General features: G+C 38.8%; 1 protein-coding gene across 2 annotated transcripts in view; it reads left to right on the top strand.

The window, feature by feature from the left end:
• LOC126272933 (cilia- and flagella-associated protein 91-like) overlaps positions 1–17,733 on the top strand; it is a 273,513-nt gene that overhangs the window by 129,852 nt on the left and 125,928 nt on the right. For both annotated transcript variants that reach the window (XM_049976230.1, XM_049976231.1), the window contains exon 10: positions 2,314–2,498. In XM_049976230.1, the coding sequence (XP_049832187.1) occupies positions 2,314–2,498 (185 nt within the window). The remainder of the gene's footprint in view (positions 1–2,313; positions 2,499–17,733) is intronic.

Here is a 17,733-nt window from a genome sequence, read left to right as displayed (position 1 = left end):
ACTGGTGGCTTGGATGTTTTCATGGAATGTTCACGAATTGTTGACATCTTACATAACAGCCTCTGATGGTACAAGAAAGCTACAGCTGCTATTGTTAATGCCAAAAAGACTGTTATGAATTGGTTTACTGCTGAAGTGTTAAGCGACATCATGACAAATAACCCACGAAGAATGGAGGCTCTGAGTTGGCGCACGATGCTGCATAAATAAGAGTGGCAGTAAAAATCCATGCATGTAGAAATTTAACTATGACAGAAAAGGTCAAGCTGTAAAAACACAAATACTCGCAAAAATGTGATACTTAACTCAGGTCCTCCCAATGTTCAAAAGATAGGGAGGAATATACAGCAAATGATTTACTTGTCAGGGGTGATATTTTTAAGGTTTCTTTGCAGACCTGTACTCTCAGCAAAAATGAGAGTGAACTGGACCAGGACTTGCATGCAAGATGCATGGCACTACTTGTCAACAGAACTAAGTGTGTGATAGAAAAGAACTACACTCACCAACTGTTGTAGTGTTTCACAAATATTGCCCAACATCAGAGCTAGTGCCGCTTCATGTTGTCAGTATCCTATACTCATTAAACTTGGTCCAAAAATATGATCACAGTAAAAGCTGCATAGCAACACATGTCCTAAAACAAGGGCAATTTTTTTCTGTGAAGGCCATAGTGAGAAAACAGGAAACCAGCAGCAGAAACATAAACATTCTTGTGCAAAAATGCAACATTTTTTAACAGATTAAAAAGTACACAATAGTAAATGAGGGCCTAGTATTTTTGTAAGCTAACGTATTTATTTACACTGTAGAAACATTTCTCAACAAGAAATGATTTCAGAGGTGAGGACCTGATGCATCAGTCATCATATAGTGAAAATTTTAATGTAAATTTACATGATACTGAAAGTGATGCTTGAAACATGTAATACAATTCAAACAATGCAGTAACTTATATATTGTTCATTTGTTACACAGACTCACAGGTTAACTTTCTCCGCAACTTTTGTAAACCATTAACTGACATGCTTGTCTTATTGATGTATTGCCTATCAGCTTTTGTTTCAGGTTTTTTGTATCACTGTTTGTGTAAAATCTATTTTAATGTTTTGCAATTACCAGTGGCTGGCATTGTCAAAGGTTCAGCATCCACTGCTGCTGGCGGACTGGAGTTAAGATGACAGCCAGAGGTTCTTTGTACCTATCACACAAGTCTCCTAGAGCTATTACCTGGTCCTTACTCATGTGGTTCTCCACTTGTCAACTGCAGTGTTTATTTTATACAGCATGAGACTCCAGTATCCATTTACTTTGGGCTTTCTTCTTTCTTGTGAGAATTATGGTCATGTTTGTGAACCTCTGTGTCTTCTGTGAACAAACAGGCTTGGTAGCCCTTCTCCACAGTTGGAATCTGCATATCGGCTATTTTAAATACATGGTGAGTCTCAGAGTGCACACACTTTGCCATGGCCAATTCCTCCATCTGGCCTGACCTGCAATATCATTTTTGTTTGATAACCTTGCTATTGATGGATCATCCAGTCATTCCATCATAGATTTTTCCACATGGTCACGGTATGCTGTATATGCCCATCATTGTGAGTGGATCCTTTTCATTTCTTATTAGTCTGAGATGTTTTTGAATAGTTGTAAATAGTTTGTACACTGTGTTTGATCACTATATGGCCTGTTCTGCCACATGGCCATTTCTGTTTGGCACCGTGGAGATGTGTGGCAGAAAGGCCTTACCCAATGTTTCTTCTTCCAGTGTGTCACTTCTCTGGGTATTCAGTTTTGTGGTACTTCTTATGCGCTGGTGGAAGATATATTGCTCCTCAGGAAACATTCCAAGTGTGGTGGAGCATTTACTTTCTCAGACCGACCACATAATAAAATTCGTCAACGTGGAGTATGTCACTGTGGAGAGGGTTACCACTTCTGTTTGTTCAGAGAAGTCATAGAACAATAGATTTAACAAGAAAGAATTAAGCATTGAGGCAACCGGATCTGGGACTTCCATGCTGGAACAAGTGGGCCATTGCAGGTAACAAATGGTGAAAGCACTATTGACCAGGGAAATGCCCTCAAATGTTGGTGCAGCAGGTCCATATGATCTCCAGCTGTAGGCTTGATACCAGCCTGCTACTGGCAATGTTGGGTAAATCTATGACAATCCCAGCCACTTGTGCTGGAAAATGTCAGAAAAATTGTTACACAAATGTCAGCTGAAGGTCCCGAAGAAAAGCCACCATATAATATCTCAACAAACAGCCATGAAAGCCTCAACAATTTTACACTTGTCATATTTTTCAGCAATACGAATGGATCTTGAGAAAAGAAGTGGATCTGTTACTCTGCATTTAGTCAAAAAAATTCATCATCAGAAGCCATTAAGTGTGAGTGCGAGCATTGAAGGTATTCGTGACTCAGAGGAGAACACATATCAGGCTGCAACATTTCTTCAGGCAGTAATCAAAGGGAGAGCTATTCAGGCAATGGTCAGTAAAGTCTGTAGTGAAATTCCTCCTTCTGCACTGTATTATTAGCCATTTCTAATGAGTTGCTTTATACCAATATAACTGTGGCTAAAAGTAAAATTTATTGCACTTCTAAAAGTACATTTCAGTACACAAAGTTGAAGGCAGGTAGTCACTTACCTGCAGATGAATTATGAATGACATGTGAGTGAACAAAAATATTAGGTAAACTTACTAGCTTTCCTGTGGTTGCTTTTCTTCCATCAAGTATGTATAAGCAGGTGCACACACACACACACACACACACACACACACACACACACACACACACACACACACACACGAAAGCTACAAAGCTACCTTCCCTGATCAATGTTGTGTTTGAGTTACTCAGGAGCAAATTTTTGATTTATTAATATTTTGAACTTTTGATTAGAATGAGGTGATCTATGTAAGTAAAAAATGTAAATGTTCATTTGTTCAGAATTGTAAATCTCCAAAAGTTCTTCACAGATTGCTGTGAAACTTTGACATAACATTGCATTCAAAGATGAACATGATTTTATGTACCCCAAAGAGTGCTATATTTAATGTATAAATATATGTGTAGTAATTATAGGGGAAATTGTATAAAAATGTAAATGTTCATTTGTTCAAAATCTTAAGTCTCCAAAAATTGTTCACTGATTGCTTCGAAATTTTGGCACAACATTTGAATATGCATGTGTTTATGAGGTATGATCAAAAAGTAATGGGAATTTTTGTTTTCTGTAAAGAATATTTATTTGTTCATAAACATCAACTGTGCCCCTTTCAAAGTAATCTCCCTCAGATATAATACATTCTTACCAGCACTTTGTAGCATTTCTGGAACTAATTTTTCATTATGGTGTTCAGCTTCTCCAGAAATTTTGTTTTTACCTCATCAGTCATGGCAACAAGATGTCCTCAGAAATTGAAAGAAGCTACATGGCACCATGTACAATGTATACAATGGCTGAAGCAAAATAATAGTTTTGTTTTTTGCCAAGAAATCGTGAACAAGTATTAAGGTGTGAGTAGCAGTATTATTGGGATCCAGTTTCCGGTTTTGCCACAATTCATGTTGTTTCCATCAGATTGGCTCATGCAGATGATGCATAACTTTCATGTTGTGTTCTTTATTGATCATATGACCATAACTCATCATGCATTATTCCATAGTAATTGAAGAAGACTGTAAGAACAATCTTCATATATGATCAAATTTGTTGAATTTCTTTGGTCTTGGCTCTACCGGCACTTTCCACTGGGATATTTGTGCCTTGGTTTCGATGTTATACCCATATACCAATATTTTCTTACATGTTATAACCTTGTTTAGAAATTCTGGGTCTATGTCGACTTCATTCAGAAATTCCTGAGCGATGTGTGCATGATGTCAGTTTTGATTGAAATTCAACAATATTATAACAGACTTTGCTGCTATATGTTTCATGCCTAAAACATCTGAAAAAATTGCTTAGCATGAGCCAAAGGATATGCAGACATCATCAAGGTAATTCAGTGATTTTCCAGAATCATTTTTTTACTTCTTCCACATTGTTATCAATAATTGATGAGGTACAGCATCCAGGGTGGTTGTCATGTTCAGCATCATCTTGACCCTGTTTGAAATGATTATATCACTTGTAAACTCTTGACATATGCATTGTTAATTTGCCAAAAACTGCAGTCAACATTTCAAATGTGATGCTGCACTTTATTCCATTTTTAAGGGAAATCCAATGCAAATTCTTTGACCCATTTTTTTCAAAAGTAAAAATTTATCAAGCACTCGAAAACATGTATAGCCTTTTTGACTTCCAACTATAAACTAATTATTAAAAACTAATGAAAATGTAAACATACATCAGGAACATATGTACCAATCAGATTAAAAAAAAAATGAAAGTCAGATGTATACAGCCCGTGAAATTAAAAAAATCCCATCACTTTTTGATCACACTATATTTATGGTTTATCAGCTAATTATTAGAACATTATTGTTATTTACATTTTATGGCCTTCATTGGACCACTCTACCCAACTTTATACAAAGAATTTTTCAGTTTTTTGTCAGCCCAGTACTTCTTCATTCTCGCAGATCTCATCCTTCTTTCTTCATCGGAAATCACTCTTCCTATTGTCTGTTTGTTGATTCTCGTTCACAGTCTGGTTTGTTTATCTGTGAGTTTCCTGATTTTGTCATTTGTGTTTCATAGGTCTTCGAGTGTAATCTGTAGCTAATCCATATCTTCCTTGATTTCTGTAATCCACTTACTATTCCACAATTTTTCTATTATTCTCCTGATGATTCTGTTCTCTGGTGTTCTGATTAGATGTCTGAAAAAGGAAATGTGTTTCTTCCTGATTGTACTCATTACCGGTTCTATTTCCTTGTAGACTGTTTGATTTGTAGCTACTCTCCAGTGTCCTCCTTTCTGGTACGATTTGTTGATGCACTTTCTGATGATCCTTCTCTCTATTTTGAGTATTTTGTCTATTTGTGCAGTGTTAGTTGTTTTGAAGATGGTTTCATGTGCATATGTTATTTTTGGTTGAGTGGCTGTTTTGTAGTGTTTTAATGTTGTTGCTATTGACAGTCTCTTTTTGTTGTAGGTGTTCGTGGTGATATATTGTGCTCTAGTCAATTTGTTTATTCTATTATGCCATGTGGACTTTTAATTGAGGTTATATGTTATGATTTCTCCCAGATATTTAAATTTATCTACAGTGTTGATTTCTTGGTTTCCTATGGTTTGTTTATGAGTGGTGGGTGAGTTAACATGATGACTGGTTTTTCAAAGTACATTCCAAGACCAATTTTCTTTGCTATTTCCTGTAGTGAGATAACTTGTTGTTTGGTTTCCTGAATACTGTTGGACAAGAGAGCCAGGTCATCAGCAAATCCTAGACAATTTAAACTTATGTTGTCTTTGGGTCTTCCAATTTGGATGTTCTTTGGGTTAGTCTTGTCCCAGCCCCTCATTATGTATTCTATAGCACAGTGGAACAGCAAGGGTGCCAAGCAATATCTTTGTCCTAAACCTGTTTTTATGATGAATGGCTCAGAGAGTTTCCTCTGAACTTGACTTTGGATTAGAATATTACAACAGAATCTTAATTTGTAGTATCTATAAATGAGATTCAAGGTCAGGGTGAGGGGGCAAGGTGAAATGGACAGAGGGGTGGGAAGAAATGGACATATAAAGAGGAAAGGAGGAGACAGACAGACATAAGGGGCAGAAGGTGATGGAGTTGGAGGAGTAGAGGAGAAAATGAACATAGAAAGGGGGAAGGAAGTAATGGACAGAGAGGGGAGGGTGAGGTGGCAGGAGGAGATGGAGAAGGGGGAGGAGAAGATAGATAGAGAGAGGAGGGAAGGAGATGGACAGAAATAGGGGGAGAAGGAGATTAGGATGTATATGTAGTTCCCATACGTATTAAAAATGTGTGGTTTCTCTTTTCTTTCTTCTCCATTTAAGCAGACTGAGCCACAGCAACGCTTGTCCAGGCACAGCCAGTATTATATATAGCAAACCTATTCTGCGTCTATTGTCATTTCATACACTCTAATAGCACTAGTGCTAATATTATTTTACAGACATGTGGAGAATTCAAATTCATAGTGCAAATCATCAAGTTAATGATCTCGTAGCATGATCCTCAACTGCTTAAAATCTGGATGAATAACATGAATAATACATATTGTAAAATCACAAACACCATAAATAAAAAAGTAATGCAAGGAGTATTTGTGAGACGCAGATTGGAGGGATGTACACAATACCCATTGTCTAAATGAAATATGTAATGTATTACAAATGTAGTCATAGGATTCTTTGAAAACTGATGTCTTAAATGTTTAACATCTATCAGTAGGTTAAATGTTCCTAAATAATGGATTGCAAATGCTAGTAGAATATCACAGAAATTAAGCAAAGTCTTAATTTAACTTGAAAGGATACAAAGGATATAAATTTTGCTCTTAAGACTGTAACAAAAAAATTTGTATATTTAAGAAAAAATAAGAAATATTTAGATGATTTTAACAAAGCAAACAGGAAAAATCAGCAAGTTAAATTAGGAATTTTTTGTAACCTTAAATGATAAGCTGATCCAAGAAAGACTCCAAATTTCTGACACTTTTAATAACTCTTCCTGTCAGAAGCAGACAACTTCCTTTTTTTCTCTTTCTAAAGAAGTGTTCTAAAACAGGTTTGATATGATTCAGCTACGTTATAAACTTCCAAAAGGAGTTTTCAATATCATCGATGCCACTATAAATAAATATTCTAGTAGTGGTGATGAAATGAGTAGTAAAATAATCAAATGTTTAGTTGAGCTTTGTGCTACATGTTCTAAGTTTCTTCATTTTTTTTTCATACTGACCAATCTAAAGCAGAAAAAGTAATAATAATAAAGACTAACAGACGCATCCTGGTGCTGTCAGTATTTTACAGTTTTTTTTTCAAGAAAGTTGTTTATGTTAGAATTAATAAACACTTAAGACAGAAAAAATGTTCTCAGTAGCTAACAGTTTGGATTTCAAAAAGAACTGTCAGGTCAACAAACTATTTTTACTTTGACTTGAAATCTTTCACAACAAAGCTTTGTAATTTTATTTTATCACCACTCATCTAATAACATTTCTGTGTAAACGTTGAAGAATTTTTCTGTTGTGCACCCACACCAATATATCATCATCATAATCGTTATCATCATCCTCACCCAGCATAGTGTTCCAGAATTACACTGAAGTGACAAAAGTCATAGGATACCTCATAATATAATGTTGGAGTTCCTTTTCCTTGGTGTAGTGCGGCAGCTCGATGTGGCATGGACTCCACAAGTCGTTGAAAGTCCCCTACTGAAAAACTGAGCCTGCTGCATCTGTAGGAATCCATAATTGCGAAAGTGTTGCCGATGTGGGATTTTGTGGACAAACTGACCTCTCAATTATGTCCTATAAATGTTCAATGCGATTTATGTCGGGGTGATCTGGGTGGCCAAATAATTTACTTGAATTGTCCGTTACATTCTGCAAACTGCTCATGAGCAATGGGGTGTGGTGACATGGCACATTGTCATCCATAAAAATTATGTCATTGTGAGAAACATGAAACATGGTCTCCAAGTAGCTGAACATACCCATTTCCAGCCAGTGGTTGGTTCAGTTGGACAAGAGGACCCAGATCTTTGTATGTACACACAGCCCATGCCATATGGAACCACCACCAACTTGCACGGTGTCTTGCTGCAACTTGAGTGCATGACTTCATGGGGTCTGCACTGCACTCAAACCCTACCATCAGCTCTTACCAACAAAAATCAGCACCCATCCCACCTGACCATGATTTTCCAGTCATCTAGGGTCAAATCAGTACTGTCATGAACACAGGAGGGGTGCTTCAGGCAGTAACATACTGTCAGCAAAGGCACTTGAGTCAGTTGTCTGCTGGCACAGACCATTAATGCCACACTTTGCCACACTGTCCTAATGATATGTTTTTCGTATGTCCCATATTGATTTATGTGGTTACTTCACACAGTGTTGCATGACTGTTAGCACTGACACTTCTACAAAAACACCACTGCTATCAGACATTACATGATGGCTGCCAGCCACTGTGTTGTCCACGGTGAGAGGAAATGCCTGAAATTTGGCATTGTCAGCACACTCTTGAGACTGTGGAATCCAAATATTGAATTCCTTGATGATTTCTTAAATGGGATGTGCCACGCGTCTAGCTCCAGCTACCATTCTGTGTTCAAAGTCTGGTCATTCCTGCCATGCATACCAGGATGGCCCCCTCGTATGCCAACCTATTTATGGGTCGCTTACAGGAAGCCTTCTTGGTTACCCAAGCCTGCCAACCCAAAGTTTGGTACAGATTTATTGATGACATCTTCATGATCTGGACTCACAGTGAAGAACAACTCCAGAATTTCCTCTCCAACCTCAACTCCTTTGGTTCCATCAGATTCACCTGGTCCTACTCCAAATGCCATTCCACTTTCCTAGACGTTGACTTCCATCTGTCCAATGGCCAGCTGCACACATCCGTCCACATCAAACCCACCAACAAGCAACAGTACCTCCATTATGACAGCTGCCACCCATTCCATATCAAACAGTCCCTTCCCTACAGCCTAGGCCTTCGTGGCAAACGAATCTGCTCCAGTCCTGAATCCCTCGACCATTACACCAACAACCTGAAAACAGCTTTCGCATCCCGCAACTACCCTCCCAACCTGGTACAGAAGCAGATAACCAGAGCCATTTCCTCATCCCCTCAAACCCAGAACCTCTCACAGAAGAACCCCAAAAGTGCCCCACTTGTGACAGAATACTTCCCGGGACTGGATCAGACCTTGAATGTGGCTCTCCAGCAGGGATACGACTTCCTAAAATCCTGCCCCGAAATGAGATCCATCCTTCATGAAATCCTCCCCACTCCACCAAGAGTGTCTTTCCGCCGTCCACCTAACCTTCGTAACCTCTTGGTTCATCCCTATGAAATCCCCAAACCACCTTTCCTACCCTCTGGCTCCTACCCTTGCAACCGCCCCCGGTGTAAAACCTGTCCTATGCACCCTCCTACCACCACCACTCCAGTCCTGTAACCCGGAAGGTGTACACGATCAAAGGGAGAGCCACGTGTGAAAGCACCCACGTGATTTACCAACTGACCTGCCTGCACTGTGACGCTTTCTATGTGGGAATGACCAGCAACAAACTGTCCATTCGCATGAATGGACACAGGCAGACAGTGTTTATTGGTAATGAGGATCACCCTGTGGCTAAACATGCCTTGATGCATGGACAGCACATCTTGGCACATTGTTACACCGTCCGAGTTATCTGGATACTTCCCACCAACACCAACCTATCCGAACTCCGGAGATGGGAACTCGCCCTTCAGTATATCCTCTCTTCTCGATATCCGCCAGGCCTCAACCTCCGCTAATTTCAAGTTGCCGCCGCTCATACCTCACCTGTCTTTCAACAACTTCTTTGCCTCTGTACTTCCGCCTCGACTGACATCTCTGCCCTTACTCTTTGCCTTTAAATATGTCTGTTTGTGTCTGTGTATGTGCGGATGGATATGTGTGTGTGTGTGTGTGTGCGCGAGTGTACACCTGTCCTTTTTTTCCCCTAAGGGAAGTCTTTCCGCTCCCGGGATTGGAATGACTCCTTACCCTCTCCCTTAAAACCCACATCCTTTCATTTTTCCCTCTACTTCCCTCTTTCCTGACGAAGCAACTGCCAGTTGCGAAAGCTCGTAATTCTGTGTGTGTGTTTGTGTGTTTTGTTCATGTGCCTGTCTGCCGGCGCTTTCCCGCTTGGTAAGTCTTAGAATCTTTGTTTCTAATATATTACTGACACCTGTAGACATGCATATCGCTATTCCATTACATTTGCCACCTCAGTGTATAGCGTCAGATATAATTTTTACAGTGCACATCTGTATTCTGAGAGTGTTATTTCTATAAATTGAGTTTCCCCAAAAAATTATTCCATAACTCATTAGTGAATAGAAAAATGCAGACAAATTAATCTCGTAATTTTTGAAAGGCATATAACTATAACCATGCAAACAGCATATGTAGCTGAACTACAGTAATTCATTTTTTCTGTAACATGGGTTTTCCAGTTCAAGTTGTAGTCTAATTTTATTCCCTAAGTCTGAACACCACCTATACTTCATATTTCACAGTTTAAATAGCCTGTGTTATAGCTTCTAGAATCTATAAAAGCATAAAATTATATGTACTGAGTCTTGTCAAAGTTAAATGGGAATCTATTTGCCTTGGTCCTGCTGTTAACGTTTTAAGTTATTTTAGTATCTGTCATATCAGTGAGAGGACTGGTATACTGCTTATTGATTCCTACACATATTTCATGTACTGTACAAAAATTAGAAAATTTCTGTCCTCTGACAACACTAATGGACAGAATATGTATTACTAAGTTGTTGGCACTGAACTGATGTTTACAACATTCTACCATGCAGACAAGGTAAAAATCATGTACACCCAGGTACTTAGTTGAATTGAAAGCCTAGAGAATTGTACTATTTATCGAGTAATCGAATTCCAATGGATTTCTTTTGGAATTTATGTGGATCACCTCACACTTTTCGTTATTTAGCGTCAACTGCCACCTGCCACACCATACAGTAATCTTTTCTAAATCGCTTTGTAACTTATACTGGTCTTCGGATGACCTTTCTAAACAGTAAATTACAGCATCATCTGCGAACAACCTAAGAGAACAGCTCAGGTCATTTATATAGATCAGGAACAGCAGAGGTCCCAGGACACTTCCCTGGGGAACACCTGATATCACTTCAGTTTTACTCGATGATGTGCCGTCTATTACTACGAACTGCGACCTTCCCGACAGGAAATCACGAATCCAGTCCCACAACTGAGAGGATACCCCATAGTCCCGCAGCTTGATTAGAAGTCGCTTGTGAGGAATGGTGTCAAAAGCTTTCCGGAAATCTGGAAACACGGAATAAACTTGAGATGCCCTGTCGATAGCGGCCATTACTTTGTGCGAATAAAGAGTTGCACAAGAACGATGTTTTCTGAAACCATGCTGATTGCGTATCAATAGATCATTCCCTTCGAGTTGATTCATAATGTTTGAATACAGTATATGCTCCAAAACCCTACTGCAAACCGATGTCAATGATATAGGTCTGTAGTTGGATGGATTACTCCTACTACCCTTCTTAAACACTGGCGCGACCTGCGCAATTTTCCAATCTGTACATACAGATCTATCGGTGGGTGAGCAGTTATATATGATTGCTAAGTAGAGAGTATTGTATCAGCAGAATCTGAAAGGAACCTAATCGGTATACAATCTGGACCTGAAGACTTGCCCGTATCAAGTGATTTGAGTTGCTTCGCAACCCCTAAGGTATCTACTTCTAATAAACTCATGCTAGCAGCTGTTCATGTTTCAAAATCTGGAATATTCCATTTGTCTTCCCTGGTGAAGGAATTTCGGAAAACTGCGCTCAATAACTCAGCTTTAGCGGCCCAGTCATCGGTAACAGTACCATTGGCACTGCACAGCGAAGGTATTGAGTGCGTCTTGCCACTTGTGTACTTTACATACGACCAGAATTTCTTCAGATTTTCTACCAAATTTTGAGACAATGTTTCATTGTGGAACCTATTAAAGGCATCTCGTATTGAAGTCCGTGCCAAATTTCGCGCGTCTGTAAATTTTAGCCAATCTTCGGGATTTTGCGTTCTTCAGAACTTTGCATGCTTTTTCTGTTGCCTCTGCAACAGCGTTCAGATCTGTTTTGTGTACCATGGGGGATCAGTTCCATCTCTTACCAATTTATGAGGTATGAATCTCTCAATTGCTGTTGCTACCATAACTTTGAATTTGAGCCACATCTCGTCTACATTTGCATAGTCAGTTCAGAAGGAATGGAGATTGTTTCTTAGGAAGGCTTCTAGTGACACTTTATCCACTTTTTGAGGGCTTCACAGTTGTTAAATATTTGTGGGAATTGGTTGTACATCCTAATTCGGAGTATTTCTGAGGCCTGCATCAGGGTGCAGATTTCAGCTCCTCATTATGACTTTGCCCACTTTGAAGGTTGGAACTCGAATTTTAGTAAGTCATATAGAATATCAATGAGAAAGACTTCTTTCTTTTTGTATTTAGTTTTCATTATTTTTAAGGATTTGTAAAATTTTTCTATACAATACAATTACAAAACTTCAGAATATACTACATTTTTTTGTGTTTTGGATACTTTGTAGTTAGGATATGAATTGGTTTTCTAAATTAAAATTTTTTGAAAGGGCAACATGCAATTGACAATACAAAAAACCCCTGATAGTAAATTAGGTCCAGTATATTTGAATGTCAGAACTTGAGCCTTGCTTATTGTTATTGCAAATGAAGTCATGATTGGATACTGAAGTCACTTAAAATGAATGGGTAAAACAGTTGGGAACATTGATATACTGGATAGAAGGGTGACCTTTACAGGTACTGAACCTGTGAAGATAGTAGCTTCAGTAACACTACTTCTCATAAATTTAATGTGCAAACTGGTACCATTAGGCCGGCCGGAGTGGCCATGCGGTTCTAGGCACTACAGTCTGGAACCCCGTGACCGCTACAGTCGCAGGTTCGAATCCTGCCTCAGGCATGGATGTGTGTGCTGTCCTTGGTTAGTTAGGTTTAAATAGTTCTAAGTTCTAAGGGACTGATGACCACAGCAGTTAAGTCTCATAGTACTCAGAGCCATTTGAACCATTTTTTGGTACCATTACAAAGTTTCAGAGGATTGAGGTTGTATAGTAGTGTTACAGGAACTCTGACTTTAAGCCTCAAAGTGTGTGGCAGAAAGTCAATGAATTTAGAATTTTTTTTTTAATATTGAACTGCATCTCTAGTGGTAACTACAGTAACCATTGATTGGCACACCTTATGTTCTTATATTACTTTTCACAACGAATATTACTTCAGATGCAAAAATGTTTCAAAGTGTGATGATTACTCTTTCACTAAAACTGCTATGGATTCTGTAAAAGATCATTTATGTCACAATGAACTTTAGAAATAAGATAATCAGTTGTTGTCATAAAGCTACCAAGTTTGTCCTCAACAGATATTTAGAGTCTTGCTCATAATGTGTTACAAAGCCTTAACGTTATCTGATAGCTGAAATGTACAACAAATTTACTTTACATTCAGTATTGCTTTGTACAGGTGTATGTACTTCGTAATCTTTGGTCATAGTTGATGACTTCATTGTGACAGAAAAAAGACTGGGAATATTTTTCCCTAAAATCATATGGAAGAAACAATTTGTCTAATAGTTTAGATGTCCTGCTATCATAGTTAAAACGGGTTGCAAGAAAGAAAATGAAACCACACATTTTCACAGCATAACACAGCATTTTCTTTCTCACAATTAATTTTAGCAGAAAACCTGCATATTGTTGTTTAAAAAATATTTAATCAGTGTCTGTCCAGATACTTATTAGAGTATTGTGTAAAAATTTGAAATAAATTGGTCAAGTACATTTCAAGATTTTTATTAATTAATTTTCACCATTATTCGAGGCACACCCTGAAAGTAGGTTTCCCTATTTTTTTAAAAAAAAGCAGAGACAAGATAGTTACATGAAAAACTTTATCGGTAACAGGTACAGCAATAACCAAAAGAATAGAGACACTTGTCATATTGTGGGATCAACTTTTGTATTCCTGTGTTGTAAAAATCTGCTACCTTTGACTGAAACCAGTGTGTAACAGTCATCTTCAACTCTTTGTCATTGTGGAAATGCTGGCCAGAGGACAGGAATTTCTTCATGTGCAAGAAAACATGGAAATTGCCAGGAACAAGATGAGGACTATATGCTGGATGATTAATCAGCTCAGAGCCAAAATTCTGCAAAACAGTTGTTGTCTGCCAAGCCGTATGGGGATGAGCATTGTTATGAAGCAGCACAACACCTACAATAACCATTCGAAATGGTCAGCATCCGCTGTTTCATCTTTTGGCTGGAAGTTAATGAGCAGAATGTCCTTCTTGTCCTAGGATACTGTACACGTCACTTTCTGCACTGACACAGTCTGGCTGAATTTCACCTTAACCAGAGATCTACCATGACACCAACACATTGATTGCTGCTTGTTTTCTGGAGTGAAACTTGTCACTGTCATCATGATACCACTGCAGAAATGTCAGTCCTGCTCCAAAGCATTTTGTTTAGGGCTCAGGTGGCAGGTTTTTCAGCACCCACCTGGCACACAATTTCTTGAACAGCAGGTGCTTAGTGACAATGTGATGCAACAAGGATTGCAATATCTATGGAAAATAGCTGCTGAGCTCTGTAATCATGAAGCTTTGGTTCTCCAGGAAGCGCTGCCAGACCAGCTGAACCAGGTGTTCATTGATGAGGGATGTTTGCCCATTGTGCTCTTTATCATGGACACTTATGTCGACCTTCAGTGACACAGCATCTGTTTGCTCATGATGTTCTGCCTGTAGGCCTGACAGAGCTGATAATGAATTTTGATGGGCACCATGTTTTGTGTATTAAGAAATCTTGTCACTGACTGATTGTTACTGGTGGTGAAATAATGAACAAGAGACACTATATTGGGGCACTGCTGCTGCAATACTGGCACCAGGCAGGACCTGTCTGGAGGGCATTTGAGTGTTACGACATAGATCTGTGCAATTTTCCCAGCTAAATATGTCTACTTTAAAGGAAACAACACTGGGAAACTTACTTTCTTGGTGCACCTCATACATGGTGATTATAATTAAAGTCAAACTTTCAAACCACTGTAGAAATAACACCACTAGTCAGAATGGCATCAAATTGCAATGGAGGGCAGAAGAAAAATAAAAAGTTATAAAATGTAGCAATAGATGGTGCTCTAAGCATCATAATTTAATAGTGGTTTACTACAAATGGCAAATGAATCATACAACAATGCCTGAGGTGTACATTTGACATTACCCAAACTGTACTACTCAGTGTGCATGGATGTACAGGTGTGATAGTGTTAGTTATGTAAGCCCATCCACCATGGCTAGGTCATATCACATCGGATGGAAAAAACCAGTTTTTAATTCTTCTAATAATATCCGGGTATGCAGCCAGATCCCGTCGACATTCTGCCATGATATTTCGGCCCAGAGACGTCCGGCCATCATCAGGTGAGCACACAACTACTGAAGAGCCCAGGTGCAGTCGCGGTATTTATGCCGATTCTCGCGCACGTGTTGACATGCGCGGCATAGCCGAGTTGTACGTGCTGCCCTCGGTGGTGAAAGTAAAAGATCATCTAGTCATTGAGTATCGAATGACGCTGTCTATTCCACTGTGAATGTATAATTTTAATAACAGGATTCCAAAATTTATCCAGTTGAAAGCCGTTGTCATGATTTATAAGATAATCGGCAAGACGTGTTTCCACTGATTCCTTGATTACCAAATCCCAAAATCCGGAAACCGGAGCTAAAATTTTTGTTCCATTGTATTCCATTGAATGTCCCAATGAAATACAGTGCTCTGCTACTGCCGATTTTGACGGTTGCCGCAGACGGGTGTGTCTTTCATGTTCTGTACATCGTTCATGGACAGTTCTTGTCATCTGGCCAATATATGCACACAGTTTTTAATTGTCCTCAGGCCAGAAACCACATAAAAAGCATGAATCAAAATCAAATTGGATTATTAATTTCCATGTGACTGGCACAAAACATGTTCAATATGCTGTCCACCATTTTCTGAAACAAGTTTAAATCAAGAAACTACATATTTCACAACCGATTGAAAACGTTTCCGGGGTCATGTTCATAATGTTTTTTGCAATGCATGCCTTCAATTCAGCTAAGTTTTCAATGAGAATGCTGAACACATCTTTCAGATAGCCCCACATCCAGAAGTCACATTTATTTAAGATCAGGTGACTGGGACAGCCAGGCTGTAGGGAAATTGTGGCTGATAATTCTATCATTTTCAAAAAGGGGGCTTGAGCAGCTGCTTAACTGGATTTGCAGTGTACAGAGGTACACCATCTTGCATAAAAATGATCCCATCCACACATCCATGGTGTTGGAAAGCCGGAATGATGTGGTTGTGATACACTCATAGCGCTTACCAGTGACGGTACAGGTAACAGGACCGGAAGCATATGTCTCTTTGAAAAAATAAGGCCCTATGATAAAAGATGCCATAAACCTGCACCACACAGTGACCTTTTCAGAATGAAGTGGCTCTGGTTGATTTGTGTGTGGATTTTCCTTTGCCCATATTCGACAATTCTGTGAACTGACATATCCTGTCAGATGTAGTTGGGCTTCATCTGTCCACAAAATCTTCCAAGGCCAATCATTGTCCACTTCCATGTGAGCAAGAATTTCCAAAACAAAGGTCTCACTTGCTGGCAGGCAACAGGAAGCAACTTGTGCACATCGGTAATTTTGAATGGATAGCAAAGAAGGATGTTTCATAGGTTTTTACGCACCGTACTCACCGGTATGTCCAATGTTCAGGCAATTCTCCTTGCACAACACATTTGCACAATGCCACTTGTCTCCTCCTGCATTGCTGTGGCCACTGCTTCCACTGACGTTGAGTCAATTCGTTTCCTCCCTGTATCATGTTGCATACCAAAAGAACCCGTCTTTTCAAATTTCTGAATCATTTCCTCCAGACACATGGCAGCCATTGGACCAATGCCTTTTTGCAAACCCTTCAGTGTCCGGAACTTCTGGAGAATGACATGTGCACAATCATCATTCTTGTAATACAGCTTTACAAACAGAGTGTAATCCTGCATTGAGACAGTCATAGCGAATGTTGCAGATGTGAAAGGAGGAAAAGCCATGCACCCGGCATGTTAATACCAACTTAATGGGTCGAGCGCATACAGGTGTTTTCATTTATGTATTCTGATACATACAGTGCCATCTATTGATTAATTTTCACGCTTTTGTTTTTCTTCTGCCAAACGTTTTCCCCCTTCTCTGATAATATTCTGTTGCAATTTGAAGTTATTCTGACCAATGGTGTTATTTCTACAGTGTTTTGGAAGTTTGACTTTAATTATAATCATCCTATATATTAGTATCAATTAATATTAGTAGGCCTGCTGTAATATTATATTACTTAATGAATATATGTCATTCTATTGAACTGCACTTAAATAAAACATTCATTGTTGAGTTGTCTGCAAGGTCCAAATTTATCTTGGTCATTACGCTAGATGTATGTTGAGGAAATTGATTGTTCATTGACTAATTTTGGAATTTAGTAAGTAAGACTCTCCATGATGAACATAATCTCTCTTGTAATGACTCCCAGAGCAGTTAGTTGAACATTTTTGTGATAGTATCACACTAACTAAATTAACTCGTGACAAAGTACTGAGGTAATCCTTGAATATTTCTCATCTCCTCCATAAATTCAAATTTGTACGTGTCTGAGACCGACAAACAAAACAATTATTGGGTGAATGAAGGTTTTATAAGCAACTTCTTTTATGTATGAATCGCACTTCCTCAGAACCAATAAAAATGAGTGTGCCATTCTACCTTCCCAGTGGCTAGATTTCTGTTCCATCTTAAATCACTCGTAAACAGAAATGCCTAATTCCTTGAAGGTTGTGATAGATTCCACTGATTGATTACTGCTGTTTTAATGAAATGATATCAGTGGGGGTCAC

Source organism: Schistocerca gregaria, chromosome 5 (assembly GCF_023897955.1).
Source record: "Schistocerca gregaria isolate iqSchGreg1 chromosome 5, iqSchGreg1.2, whole genome shotgun sequence".
NCBI classification, from domain to species: Eukaryota; Metazoa; Arthropoda; class Insecta; order Orthoptera; family Acrididae; genus Schistocerca; species Schistocerca gregaria.
Note: the sequence above shows the minus strand (reverse complement) of the source record. Positions and strands in the feature narration are given on the sequence as shown.